General features: G+C 31.3%; 1 protein-coding gene across 3 annotated transcripts in view; it reads left to right on the plus strand.

Moving 5' to 3' along the window:
* The window catches only part of LOC115880255 (CUGBP Elav-like family member 1), an 863,877-nt gene that overhangs the window by 423,151 nt on the left and 424,682 nt on the right, over positions 1-16,044 (plus strand). For all 3 annotated transcript variants that reach the window (XM_030897433.1, XM_030897434.1, XM_030897436.1), the window contains one exon: positions 968-1,221. In XM_030897433.1, coding sequence (XP_030753293.1) covers positions 968-1,221 — 254 coding nt within the window. The remainder of the gene's footprint in view (positions 1-967; positions 1,222-16,044) is intronic.

The following is a 16,044-nucleotide window of genomic DNA, read 5'->3' on the forward strand; positions in this document are numbered from 1 at the left end:
GAAATGCCCCATTAAATTAATACTCAATTACTGCGAGTTCGAAATTACAATGGAACGATGCACTTTTCGACGCGCGTGATTGCTTTTTATTCAAAATCGTACTCTACCCTAATTTGCTAATTAATCTTAATTAGTGTAAGCCGACTCGTCGGCCTATCGATCATGTTTGCATTTCACCTAATTAATCCGTGCATTTTATCGCAATTCCCGATGAGTTTGCCAAACAAATCATATTGACTTTTCGTACGTATAGGCTCTGTTCGATATTAGGTACCTTATTATGTATTGATAAAGGGTTTATTATTCTGAACGTTAACTATAAAATATACTGTAATACCAAAGAATATTATATAACGCGCTAAAAGTCTGGTCTCGCATCAAAATCTGGTCTGTATATGATACGAGACTTCTAGAGCCGTATAATATTGTTTGGCAATACATCCCATATACAGGGTGATTCACTGCTATGGCACGTTAGACGTTTATGGAGAACCGGTGAATTTTTGCATAAAGGCACCTGCTCCAACTGTCTAAATTATTTTCAACATTACAGTGTTGCCGCTTCATAATAAAAGTGGTATCATCTTTGTTATTTTTAATGGAACACCCGGTATATTATTACATTTTTTAGAACTACTTTGATATCTTCATAATTTTTATATTACCGTGTCTGGGAGAATATGTTAGCAAACAAGAAGTGTGCAGTCAAAAGCACAGAAATGCAACAATTTTAGTCTAAACATCACAAAAAAATTAACTATCGCCTTCTGAATCTCAGAGACTTCAGTATGCGGTGCAGTGGCTATGTTGATATAAAAAATAAATATTATTTTTAAGTGAGCGATCTTCCCTCGAGAGATGGCATATGATTTAAGGAACAACCTGTATATCAATAATACAGATTTTATGTGCGCTGAATTAGATCTTATCTATGATGATGTTACTATCTATTTTTGTTTTGTTTCAGCTCAATAGCGATGAACAACAACAACACAACGCAAACGAACAACAACAACAGCCACACGAACAACAATATTTTGGAGAGCCAAACCAACGCCAAGCTCCAGGACCAGGAACAACCCGATCCGGACACGATCAAAATGTTCGTGGGCCAAGTACCGAGGTCGATGGACGAGAACGACTTGCGGCAGATGTTCGAGACGTACGGACGGGTCCATTCCATCAACGTGTTGAGAGACAAAGCGACAGGTGCCAGCAAAGGTAAGTGATCAATAATTAGTTGTTATATTCTTTGAAATGAATAGACTTATGGAAGGAGTCTAAGACCTACTATTTTTATATATTATTGCGTCAAACTTTCAATTTCTAGAATAGATTTTGGGTCATTTTTGTGGTCGTATTATTTTATAGTCGTAATTTATTTCGAATTTCTTCTGTAATCCTACAGTGGTTATAACAATAATTGTCTATTAGATTTCTAGCCTTGCTTGTGTAAAATCGCTTATTTCTGGGGCTTACTCAACCGGGTCTCACAATGCAAATTCACCTCAAATATCCATTTAGTTGGTCATTGGCAAGCACTCTCTCATTGTACATGAAAATAACAAAACAAACATTTACTGATCTGGATAAAATTGATAGTAAAAATAAATAGTAAGACTCACCCGGGGGTACTCCGCCCCCTAACCACTGACATCACTGACATTCTTATTCAATATATCACATTTCATATCTTCCATCTAATTCAAATATAATTCGGATCTATTGGTTAATAATCTTCAACAACTAGCTAGTGTCACCTGAAATAGTATAGGGGCTTCCGCCGGACGCAATTCTGCCGCTAAACAGATTCGCATCCCAATCGAATAAGCTAATTGGGGTACCTCACTAGTCTCTCTACCCCAACGCCGCATCGTGTCAATCGATAAGACAAGGGAGACCTCAAACTCTCAAGACCAACCTCGAAGGCAAGACGTCACAAGAGGTTTTCTTCTGGTCAAACGACCCGTTGCCTTACAGTACTTGCAACGTTTATAGTTAAAAGACTCTCAACCCCCAAATATCAGCTCTAAGACAAAACACAACACAACAGCCTGCCGGCCTAACAACTACTGACCTGCCGCAGGCAAGCTAAGCCTCCTCTTACATCACAATTTTACCTGATCACAAATATTTACATCGCTTGCCAATGAATCATACTATTTTCTCTAATCGACTTTAAAATAGAGTATTTTAGCATTACTAGATAAATAAATAGAGAGTTTCCGAAGGAATGCATATTGTTTATTAGAATATTGAATAAATAAAAGCATTATTATGACGAACTTTTTCCAAGTTTTACACTTGTGAGCCTTGTTTGGACATAATAATAATAATAAATAATATGACCTCTTCCGCTTAACTATGGTATTAAACTAAAAATATTTCACAAAAGTATAATATACACTTATAATCATGCACACTGTTTGATTGTAAATTAAATTATACATTATACTCAAAGCCATCACAATAAACTTCAGGCTCAGAAAACAATACATTTAATATTAGCTTTTTAACAGTAGATATAAATGCAAATAATGATTTCGATGTAAGGTTAGATTCTGATATGTTGTACATTGTTGCAATCCTCTATAGAACACTTTTCTTCAATGGGTTAGACGTATACGTGAGCGTATAAGGAAGTGACCATCAGATCCTGATTTCTAATATTTAAGTGGTGAATGTTACGATTGAAAATTATTCTATCATAAAGGTAGCTAGGTATTCTATTTATTACAATATTGTGATACAACCAACAACAATGTAAAAATCGCCTCTCTATCATATTAAGCCAGTTAATTTCCTTTAATTTGTATTGCTGAAAATCAATCAACACAAGAATTCTGAACACATTGCAAACACTGCTTTGCAATATGGTCTCTATAAAAGTGATAAGCTACATTACTATTATTTAAATGAGATAATATAGAGCGAATCCCCGAATTTCAGCGAATTTCCTATCGACCTCTTTATGAGATTACTTATATTAACATCAACTTTAAATTGTTATCAATATAAAAGCCTAAGCAACAGCATTATTTTTTTGATCTTTCACACTTAACACAACGGCGTGGGCTGGTCACACAGAAAGCGTTTTTTTGCTTCTTCGTGTTTTTGCGTGTGAAGCGGTTTTGCGATTTTACCGTTTAAAGTTTTTATTTCGATTTGTGTTCATTAAAACACGCAAAAGAAGCGGCAGGTCTCCAGATTCTATCAAGCTGTCGATTAGTAACGAAAAAGCTCTTGAAATTCCCGCCCCGTTCAACAATCAATCCGTTAAGGAAGAGTTGGAAACTATTTATACTAACATTTATGTAGGGATTGGGGTAGTTTTCACCCTCCCCGTACTTTTTCTTGACTTTTGTGAAAGTCAAATGTTAAAAAATGTGTTTATTTCTTTAAAGTTTGATACCCTCTAGAGGTCAAACGAAGCACTTTCGTATAAAGGTAAACTGTATCCAATGAAACGATTTGATTTGGTTGGTTCAAAAATACGTAGTAGGTCTATATCCATTGCGACACCCTGTAGAAATTTCTGACAGAAGCTCAGCAAGGGACACCTAATATACTACGAATTTTCCATAGAGAACTGCCAAATACTTTCCGCTGCTGAATTAAAACGGACCTAAATAAGGCGGAACCCCCCGGACAATAATTGTCCTCGAAATGATTTGTTTCTCTCGCCTCCGCTCGCCGACAAAAAACGAACTCCCTGTAAAAACGCGACGTTCCCTTCCGGCTTCTTTTTCACTCCATTGTTTGAGCGATTATAATGGAGCGTTTCGGTCGCGAAAGAACGAATCCGAATGACGTTTATTTTGGCTCTAAAAATGAAAATTGCAATTTCGAAATTGAATGCTCCCTGGATGGGTTATTATCCAGATTACATTGGAAAAATATTAGGTAATCTGCAACCGTATATTTATTGTAAAAGGTATTTTTTTTTTATTTGATAGAGGTATTACAGCTCGAAATATTAAATTGTTAAAGCTTTTATTTTATAAACAAAAAAAAATTATCAAATAATGTTTAGACATTTGTAGCGGCTTTATTTTTTAAAGGTGTGTGCAGACCTGACGAGATGACAGCGAGACGAGCGCGAGATTAGAAATATTTGCGGACAAGTGTGGACAGGTCTCGCGAGAGCCTCGCGAGAGCCTCGCGAGAGAATTCACGGAGCCTCGTTGCTATCAGTCGTTTGTCGGTTTTGCGACGGCCGATCAAAGAAAGCTCGCGCCACAGTCTGGACGTGTTTTTGGTAGGCTCGCTCGACTGCGAGATATTAGCTCTGATTTACGAATTTCGACTATTTAAAATTAAATAATCTCAAATTTTTTAGATGGTACACCGTATGTATTATCATTTTTTCTGATAAAATTTACAAATTTTGCGTTACTGATAATTTTTACCGTACCGAAATTTAACATTCCTTTGAACAAATTATTGAATTATTACAAAATCTATTACTTTTATGTAATATCATATGCAAAAAAGTTACCGAATTGTACGTAGGGTCAAATAATAAAATATCAATCAATAAATGGTATATCCGCAACACATTTTTGAAATACTCTGTATACTCTACAGCAATTTTAAAATGTCCTTCTATATAACTTTCCTATTTAACATTTTGTTCTGTAGCGTTTTTTTAAACAACCACCACTGCGAACGGCAGCTTTTCATCGGAGAGCAGTCGTGGATAAGGTATTTCACTGGAAAGAAAACTAATTAATAACAATAAACAAAAAAATAGATATTGGGCGCCAGGCATGTACAGAGAAAGAAAACACAATTGTATATTACTTAAAACTAATGACTATATTCGTTCATGATGTTCGTTGCTGATACATTGTAGAGTTCTAGTGAATATGTAGTGGTTATATGTCAAAGAAAGTGGTGGTAAGAGTTGTACTAAATATCAATGAAAACAACTACGATAAAATACAGGACATGTAAAGTTTAAGAGAAAATATGAAATGTAGCATTACTTTAATTAATTTGATATATTCCATATGATGCTAAATTGAAGATGTTACAACCTGTAGATTCTAGAATCTATGTCTCGTTATTCATCTGTTAATATAGCGCAATAATAATATCTATAGAAAGTAATACTATTACAAGGCGTGATATAATGAAACCTAAAATCTAAATCACATTGTAACTACTGAATCGACATAAATGTTCTTAATAATCTAACCACTAAATATAGTCCGTACGATATTAACTAAAATGTACGTTACTGTTTAAGACTGAAAATATAGAAAATCTAAAACATAAAAACTAGAACGTAAATCTACACTTAGCTGTTCTTTATGTAATCTTGCTTCAAACAGTAGCAGCGTGAGGTGGTCTCGCATCTCTGTACTGTCTGTCGGCGATCCAGGCTTAGAAATGGGGGTGAAGCAGATTGGACCAGTAAATGTGGTATTTTAAAGAGATTTGTCGACTTTTCCTAGTAATTTCTAATATTTACTATAGTGAAAGTAACATTTACTAAAGGTTGCCATTAAAAGTTATTTTATTGCACAGGATGAGTGTGGAGAGGAAGAGTGTTGGTGAAAGTTTGAACAAATAAAACTTTTAAGAATATTGGATCACCTCAATATTCAAGCTGATCCACATATCTTAAAACTACAATTTACTTCTTTAGTATCTTTATTAAAAATTATAGAAAATAACGACATAACCTTCTAAATATTAAACGGGAAAACAGTAAACATTTTAGAGCGTACAAAACCATTTAAAAAAAACATTCATAAACAGAAGATTACTTATTGGTACAAGGTTTTTTTTAATAAAGATCTTCATCGTGGACAAAATAAAGGTATGCCCGAATTTTCTTTAAAAGGAGTTCTTCGTTTTTTCAAACCCGCTATTTCAAAAGCATATCAAAACGTTTAATAAGTTCATAGTCATTAGGCTCATTAATATCTTTCTCTTGCACGCTTAACTTTTGCTATGACTTCATTATATTATAAAAATGAAAACCAAGCACTCTTGCATTCTTGCGAGTACCTAGTTTATTTTAATTTTTCACAGAAAATTTCTTACACAGGGAACATACCACAGCACTTTTTACAACGTTAAGAAAACAGTTATACAGAACCACAAAAAACAAAGCGAATTTATGCCAGATGTCTGTCAACGTTGCCAACGTTTAGCCCAATTTAATATTATTCTTATATTGCCTATTATTTAACTTATCTTTATTTAGCCATATATTTTACATATGACAACCGCGCTAACTGAACCTTTCAAACTCACTGCTATCGTCCAGGGAATGCTAGCATTCACTAGTAAAAGTTTGTTTTAAAAATAGCTGTTGAACTTTTACTGCACTAGTCTTAGCAAATCAGTGAATGTGAGCTTTTACTAGTAATGGTTAACAATCTCTGATTTCCAACTTTTACTGTAACATATATAAAAGAACTGATAAAATAAATTCAAATTGATAATGCTATAATGCATATAAATGCAATGATAAATTATTTTTGTTGACGCGGTACGTTGTCTATACAGCAACTAAATATTCTCCCGTTGTAAGCAAGAGCGGCAATTACAAAACGAAGTCTCTACAACAAAATATAATGCCATTATATTCTACTCTACTCCCCTAACCGAATAAATTACCCTGCACGACTTTTCGGCATCAAATGCAGATTTTCCACCTGAGAGCCGAAATTAATTAAAAGTTTTCTGCTGCGGAATTATTTTCCGGTAATTTTATGATGTATCGGGTTGTAATGCCAACCGCGTATATCGTTTCCAGTCTGGTTATAATTGGCGATCATTACGCTTTGTTATTTTATATAATTCCTTTTTTTAAACAACAATGTTTTTAGAAAACTACAATAGATCATGTATATTTCTATGCCGTGTGGTAGATATTCGTTAGAAAAAATTAGGAAATCCCATGCAAATTTTGAACTATCCAAATGTTGGCCTTCCTATTGATTTTATAGCAAAGTCTTAAATAGTTTTAAAGCTTATGGTAAATACACGTATCAAATTTGAATAATTTCGAACAATCCGATTTTAACTAGTTTATGAAAAACTACATCTATTTTTAAATTAAAACTGAACAGGTAACATTGCAAACCCAGGCAAATGCCAACGTACCAACGACAAGCTGTCAACATATGATTTTAGAGTAGCATATAAAATTATATGAAAGAAGGCAAAGAAAGAAAAAATATTTTGCAACTGAATTAACTCTTTCTCCATTTTGTACCAACGTGTCAGCTAAATACCTATCCCCTAAAAAATTGGGTAAAAGCTGTATTGATTTATGCTATAAAATACAAGTTATTTATACTATTTGAAATAGCAGAGAATAACACCGTATCAAATTTTAATTCTTTAGTGCTTTTGAAAAGTGGCTTATACCTATAACTCTAATGACATAAATCAGGATTGATTGACGTATTCAATTTGTTTCAATCACTTCCTGTTTTACGGGAAATTACTATATATTTAGATTTTTAAATGGTATCCTCGGTATTTTTTATCTTATTTCATAAAAAATGACATTCTCAATATAAGGACATCATATATGTCAACTTATAACATTTTCAATTAAAAAAAGTTGTATTTTAAATTTCAATCTAGTATAGTGCCTGGCTACGTTAAAAGCACTAAATTGGTCAAGGAGACTTGGAAAATAGATTTGATCACCTAATGTCTTTTATGTCTTTTCCAGGCCGGTAGCATTCTGCAATAACAAATATTTATTTTTGTTTTTGCTTGGATTTTTAATTATTTTAGTACCTATGTACTTATATCAAGGCTCTTATATATTATACAGGGTGGTCCGAACTGTATTCCGGAAACTTCGGTATCATATTCTGCAGATAAAAATAAGTAAAAAAGTTCTTATAAATGTATGCTCTAAAACACTTTGTTTCGGAGATGCCGGGTGTAGAAATTTTATTTTTATTTCGATTTTTTCCAAATAATTTCTGAAATAACTTCAATATTTCGATGAAAATTAGCGTCTGGGATTTTTTTGACATGAGAAATTTGATTTTGAGGTCAATATGACTCCTACTTGTAGGGGGCGCCACCTACATGTGTTTTAATTGTTTTGAAAAGTGATAACTTTTCGTCCGTACCTGTATAAAACTACTGAATGAAAAAATATACATTTCCGTGATTTTTACGTAAAAAATGTGTCTTGGTAAAAATCGCTACGAGCAACCGTTCTCAAGATATTTAGAATGGAAATAGTCAATACATGTCATTATTGATAAAAAATAAGCGTGTTGAATAGATAGTTATTTGACTAAAATGATAAATTTGTGAAATTTTTATTTTTTTAAATTAATCATAAATTTTTCTTCGAAAATATGATGATAAAACAATTTCTGTTGAACTATTGACACAAAAACATTATAAATTTATGATTTCAGTCTAACAGCTACCTATTTAGTCAACATGTTTAATTTATGTTAATGATGACAGATATTGATAATTTTGATTCCATGTGTTCTGAGAACCAATACTCGTAGAGATTTTTAACAAGAGACCTTTTTTACGTAAAAAAAAATTCGTAAATGTATATTTTTTTTACTCAGTAGTTTTATTATACATGTACAGACTAAAAGTTATTGCTTTTCAAACCAGTTAAAAATATGTAGGTGGCGCCCTCTACAAGTAGGAGTTAGATGGACATCAAAATCAAATTTCTCATGTCAAAAATCTCCCGGACACCAATTTTCATCAAAATATTGACCTTACTTCTTACTAAAAGAAAGAACCTTGTAATACCAAAAAGTAGTAAACCAAAAAGCTGTAAACTTAAACAAAATATCATATACATATCAAAATCACCGGAAAATATAATTTTAACTAATAAAATTATTTGTATATAATAGGTATACATAGTTCTTGATAATGGTCAATTTATAGAAAATGTGTTAGTTTTTTATCTATTTTATTCTTATATGATGTTATATATTTTTTCACTTTATTTCTATTAAAATGCAGCAATATTCAATATGAAGGTAATATTATTACGTATTTTGTGGCCCTCATCTTGTTTTCCTAATTATAATTAACATCAGAGTTGTTAGCGAAAAAGTTAATCAAAATATGGGTTAGAAATTTTATTATATCATATGTAAACATTATAACAGAATAATAACAGCACCCTTTTTAAAGAAAAAAATATTAAATATTAAATTTTCACGTTAAATCTAGCCACATATAGAGCGGCAAAAAACGGCATGTGGGCGCGTCATTAAAAATTCTATTTCCCAAACCGCCATTAGCCAACAATAACAATGAAAATTAATAGTATATTCTGCGTTTCTATTTTTCCAGCAACAGCAAATTGAATGAAAATAAAATGTTTTTCGGGTTGCGCCTTTCTAGCTTTTATTATCAAAAAATATTGTTTCAGTGTCATATACGTTTCGAAATTAAGAGCGTGTGTTTTTATAATTTAATATAATAAATATTTTCTCTCTATTGTATAGTTATAACATCAAAATGTTTACACAACAAATGAAATATGTTTTATCAACATATATTACTTTTAATTTTAATGATGAGAATATATTTTTTATGTAAATAAATCTGTCATACCTGCTGAGGATCGAACCCTTTCTCTCGGGTAGCTGGTAGACACACCCCATACAGCACATCAAATCACATTTACGATGTGTTTACATTATTAGATGTAGACACAGGGTGACACAATTCCCCCGATGTAAATATGCTATGTTTACACATTGAAGTTCAACACGTATGCACAAAGGTTAAACGTCCGCCTCACAATGTAGCCACAATATAGTATGTACGTATACACAAAGTAAGGGATACACAGTGTGCCGTAGGATACACATTGCTTGTGTATTACGTTTAAACTATGTTTACACATTGCAGTTGTGACTACCGTTTATAAGTATGTATTTTGCTTCGTATATACGAAGTAACGTCAATATTTGCATGAAAATTGGTATCTGGAAGTTTTTTAACATGAGAAATTTGATTTTTATGTCAATATGACTCCTACCTGTAGGGAGCGCTACCTACATATTTTTAAATGTAAAGAGTAATAACTTTTTGTCCGTACCTGAAAAAATCGAAATAAAAATGAAACTTCTATACCCTGTATCTCCGAAACTAAGCATCTGAAAACATATATTTATACGAACTTTTTAAGTTATTTTTATCTACAGAATATTCTGCCGAAGTTTCCGGAATACAGTTCGGACCACCCTGTATATCTTCCTTAAAATTTCTTAGAATATCTTTCTTACTGAACGGCTTCCTCGGACATTATGAAACAATATACATTATTAAACATAAATATGCTAAAAATCTTCTCTGTATATGTTATGTTCTCTGTGTATGTTCTGTATTATTGTTGTGCCAGGGACTCCCTGTACATTTCTTTAAAAAACAAAACGACAAATAACATAGTAGAACCTACTCACCATAAACTATAAAAATATATTTAAACTACTAATGACCCTATTTTATAGAAAACTTTAATACTTTTTGTGTATCATGTAAAAACAAATTATGCTGATTTAAGTATTTTTTAAGATTAAAATTTTAAGATTTCGCTTAACCTATCTAGGACAATCTATGATCGTCATTTTACTAATTACCAGTAATTAGTAGTTAATTTACATAAAAATTTGGTGAGACCTAGATCATACTGAGGAATCATGTGTTTTGCTGTGAAGGCGTTATTTTTTGGTATATATTTTAATTAAAATACTAATTTTAAGAGCATTTTTATATTCTTTATGCGTTATAATATATTTTAAATATAAAAAATATACTGGGTGTTTCAAAAAACATGTGGCATCTCTCGTGGGGAGATTTCTCACGTAAAAATAAGATTTATTTTTCATGTCAACATATGTCCGATTGTGCTTTGTTTCGTAGTTACAGGGTATTAAAATCTTAATATTTTTTCGATTTATTATAATTTTCTTCCAACCTACTTTTAACAATTCAAATGAAATTTTGAGTGTAAAAGTTACTATAAATGCGACATATTTTAATACTAAAAAAGTGTTGACACATTCACCAGGGACGTGCATATGGGTTATCACTGGTATATTTGCCTAAAAAAGCATGTACACCACTGACTTTTTTTTTCTTGTTAGCGAAATAGTGTAAGGTACATTCAGGCTGAGAGCGTCGAGCGTCGCGTCGTGTTTGCGTCGCGTCCGCGTGTCGAAATGGAATCAATTCACTTAACTTAAATTAAACCGTTCAGGCAGACAGCGCCAGCGTCGCGTTTGACGTTGCGACGTTTTGATGGGCGGATACGACGCAAACGCGACGCGACGCTCGACGCTCTCAGCCTGAATGTACCTTAAGCCATTTAATGCCTATTAAACGTTATTTATATCTCACTCTATAAGTAGAATAAAAATGTAATTACCAAATTAATTTAAATAAAATTTTAAATTATATTTTTGTGTTCTTTTTTCTTATATTTAAAAATATAGAATATAAAAGTTATTCTATCAAAAATTATTCGGTTGAAAAGTTAATATCGTTAAGTGATTGTGATACCGATGAAATTAAATTGGGGTATAATATAAATAAAACACACAAAGGGCTGAATTGAAGTACCTAAAGTCGACGAATGGAATAAAGAAGACTTGTACACGCACGTGTGCCCATTTATATCCATTAGGTTCGAAAAAGGCACAACAATAAGATCCTTTGGAAAATGTTTTCAGATTGAAAAGCTATAGAAAGTGAACGGTTAGCTTAAAATTATTGGCAATTTTCATTTTCTTTTTAAGAAGCTTTTATTTTTTAGTAACTTATAAATATAACTCGAAACACTTTTTAATATTGTTTCATTTTGTCAATTTCAATTTTATTTTTATGTGGCAAACCGCCCAGCTACTTCACAATATTGGTTCCCGCTAGATCACCGAAGTTAAGCGACGTTAGACGAAGCGAGTGAATGGACGGATGACCGTCTGGACACTCTGTTGTTCAATGGCAAAAGTGTAAAATCTATTGACACTACTAACACACACTGCTCATTCACGCCAGATTATCCTAAGTAGCAAAAAGGAGACCTTAATTTAAAATATTTTTTTATTTATATTAAGTTTGATTTAAAAAAAAATCTTATATAACGCAGTATTGTTTTTATCGACCTGTTTATATATTATTTGTTTGAAATTTTGTGTGTCGTGTTAATTCGTGCCACAGAACCATAAAACTTTAATGGGATAATATATTTTCAATTATCGTTACGAATATTAGGGTTGCGTGTAGTCATCGCTCGGTTAGGAATAAAAATTAAGTATTATAAGCCTTGATGTTACCTGGTTAGACCTTGGAGCCTTCTGATATATAATTAAAAATCAGTATTTAAGTTCATTTTTAATATCTAAAAGCATATTATGCTTGTTTTTATAGTTTTTGATTAGGTTAGGTTTATAAATCAAAATTTGCTAGTAATGTCATTTTGGCTTTTGATTAGCTTCTCTCAAGAGAAATTTTGATTAAAAATAAAGAGTTTATTGTTTTATAGGCTAATTATTATGATTTTATTATGGATAGAACTGACTACCACAAGCTGTTGCTAGGATATTCTATTAATTTTAATTGTATTTTTTACATGTTATTGTATTTGTTTTAGACCCTAAAATCTTGAGTATAAAGTATAATTGAAATCATTAATTTATTTCACTAATTTCGAGGTTCTGAATGAAGCTTAAAGTTTGGAAATTCCAGTGACTAATATTTAATCAAACAAATTGCTAGTTATAAGTTAACTTTAAAACTAGCTATTTAAAAGAATGTCTATACCTCTGTGGCAGATTCGTCTCTCCAAAAAAAATCCTATGGGTATTTTACCACTGTAAGAAAATCTACAAAATAAAATAGTTATTTTTTGTAAACACTGCTGCGTGAATCTAACGGAGACAAATTGTCAGCAGTGGTTTACCACAACAACAAATTTGCCTAAAGGACAAAAAAATGCTTAACGTTTCGGAAAGTATATCTCTTTCCTTTGTCGGAAGTAAAAAAACACAAAGAACAAAGAAAAAAAGCTATTTCAAATATCTAAATGCAACTATTCGAGAAAACCTAGTTAAAATGACATTATATCCAAGTTAAACTTCAAAATTAACAATTATTACCTGATAACAATTACTTAATAAGGTAAAACCAAAAAGCTTCAAACTTTCTATATGATTATTTTTAATTTGCTTTAATAATAGCAATTTATTTGATTATATTATTTATGACTAAGAATTAACTAGAACAAAATAATGATATAAAAATAAAACTTAATAAAACTAAAGACGAAAAACATGTACCTACTAAATAAATTAAAGAATAAAAGATATTGAACAGTTCTATAGATATACAAAACATAGATTCATACAACATGGAACATAGAACATAAATTCTATAGTTTTAAATAGATAAGATTTAAAATATTCCATTAGAGATGTCAATTTACCAACGAAAAGGTCAAAATTTAATTTTCAAAGAACCTTATTCCGCCTTACAAAAATTATAAGTATTAAAAAGACTTTTCCTTCAGCGTTAAAGCGCGAAGTCAGCTTTAGATAAAAGAGATATAATTATCTAATTATATCTAATTAAGATTAATGATGTTCTCTTCATTTAAAATTTCTTTAGGTCTATACTATCAATGAGGTAATTGCATTACATAATGTAACATTTGATTCATATTTAGAAATTTTAAAAAAATATATAGTTCTTCTCAATTCAAGGGGTTGTGATACACCTTTGTTATAATACTGTTTTTAACCTGGAGATATACCTGTTTAAATGTTAAGCACTTTTTGTCGGTTAGGCAAATTTGCTTTACGAGTAAAAACCACTGACAGCTAGATTAGGCTTGAATTCTACGCTAATTTTTTTTTTGTAATACACTCCTGGTATTACAAAAAGGAAAAATTTTTTAGTTTTTATATTTTTATTTCAGTGGAATACCCAGACTTTTTGGCAATATTTGGCAAGAAGCGCGTGTTTTGATAATATATATTCTGCAGATAAAAATAAGTAAAAAAGTTCGTATAAATGTATGTTATAAAATGCTTAGTTTCGGAGATACAGGGTGTTGAAGTTTCATTTTCATTTCGATTTTTTTCAAATAATTTCTTATAATTTGGATGAAAATTGGTGTCTGGGAGTTTTTTGTCATGAGAAATTTGATTTTTAGGTCATTATGACTCCTACTTGTAGAGGGCGCCACCTAAATATTTTTAACTGGTTTGAAGAGTTAACTTACTATCATTCTAAATATCTTGAGAACCGTTGCTCATAATAATATTTACCAAGAGATAGTTTTTAGGTAAAAAATCACGGAAATGTATATTTTTTCACTCAGTAGTTTTATACAGGTACGGACGAAAAGTAAACAGTTAAAATACATGTAGCTGGCGCCCCCTACAAAGAGGAGTCATATTGACATCAAAATCAAATTTCTTGTGTCAAAAAACTCTCAGACACCAATTGTCATCCAAATATTGACGTTACTTCAGAAATTATTTGGAAAAAATCGAAATAAAAATGAAACTTCTACACCCTGTATCTCCGAAACTAAGCATTTTAGGACACACATTTATATTTTTATGCGAACTTTTTTACATATTTTTATCTGCAGAATTTGTTGGCGAAGTTTCCGGAATACAGTTCGGACCACCCTGTATATATTCGATGCAAATATACATAATTTTTGTCCTAAATACCTCTGTTTATTTAAAATGGCACGACAATCTCATACCCGGATATGTTTTTCACTTATCGTGTATTTTAAATTACTAAAGCAAATCCTACCCATTGGTCGTAACAAAAAAAATATACCGAAACATTTTAATATACACGAATTTTTTGCCGTATCTTCTTATTAAATCCCGGGTTTATTATGATTTTTATAGCGTTGGGGATTTCCCAAAAGCAATTTTCGAAAAATAAAATTTTATTTTCGGAGATCTCGTTGCGTGCTCCGGAAAAAAGTTTTAATGAAAAATTTCATAGAGACTCTTCCTTTCAGATTTTCGAGGCCGCCTTTGATAAACAGGAAACCGTACGCTGAAGAGCGTATAAAAAATTGTCTCTTCCCTACTTTACATTTTTCGCGGTATCATATTTGTAATCTTTAAATAATTTTTTCGAGTTAGATGAATGAATTTGATTTTTAAGATAAACTAATCCAGGGATTGCATTCAAATGCAGGTCCTAAAAGTGTAAGTGGGTGAGGGTATTTTTTCTAAATGAATCTCCCTGTATATTATTTTATTTCTGCATTACTTTCTGACCACTACTGTGCCTAAATAATCCTAGGATATTGTTAAAATTGTTTTGGAACATCCAGAGAAATATATAAATACCTAAATATAAAAAACATATTTTAACGTTTTAAAAAATATGAAAAATACAAGGAATATATTACAAAATCGAAGCTATACTAGGTTTTCTAACGACAGTTGGTTTGTACTTACTTTATTATAAATAGCCCAATAGTAAATCTGACATGGTGTTCTAATTTTGTTCTTTTATTTTAATTAAAAAAATTTGAAAGATGAACGAAAAAAAAATAGTATTCAAATCTCAAAGGAAAGGTTTATTCCTGTCTGTGAAAAAATAATATACTATTGTGACACAAACTTTCCTTTTATTGAAAATTTAAGTCAAAATATTGCGAACGGCTACTCTTATATCGGAGGCGGTGGGAACAAGCTTTTGCTTCTGCACTTGACTAAAAAATGATACCCACCTATACCTTACACTGCATACCAAAGCTGCATACCAAAATCAAACACTGCATACCAAAATCAAAAAGATGCTAATACTTAAAAAGGATAGTACAAACTGAAATAAGAAAATTTGTACAAGTGTATTAATTGAATAGAAACTAAAATTAGTATAGCTATTAAATATTTTGAGAAATTGGATCAACCAATGAAACAATTCAAATACCCAAAAAAATAAGATTTATTACTTGTTAGAAATATTCGGTACCTATTCGGCACAGCAGTTATATTCATTAATATACAAGAATTATATTTAAGA

This window comes from Sitophilus oryzae, unplaced genomic scaffold, assembly GCF_002938485.1.
Source record: "Sitophilus oryzae breed Bouriz unplaced genomic scaffold, Soryzae_2.0 scaffold_1620_pilon_pilon, whole genome shotgun sequence".
Taxonomy (NCBI): Eukaryota; Metazoa; Arthropoda; class Insecta; order Coleoptera; family Curculionidae; genus Sitophilus; species Sitophilus oryzae.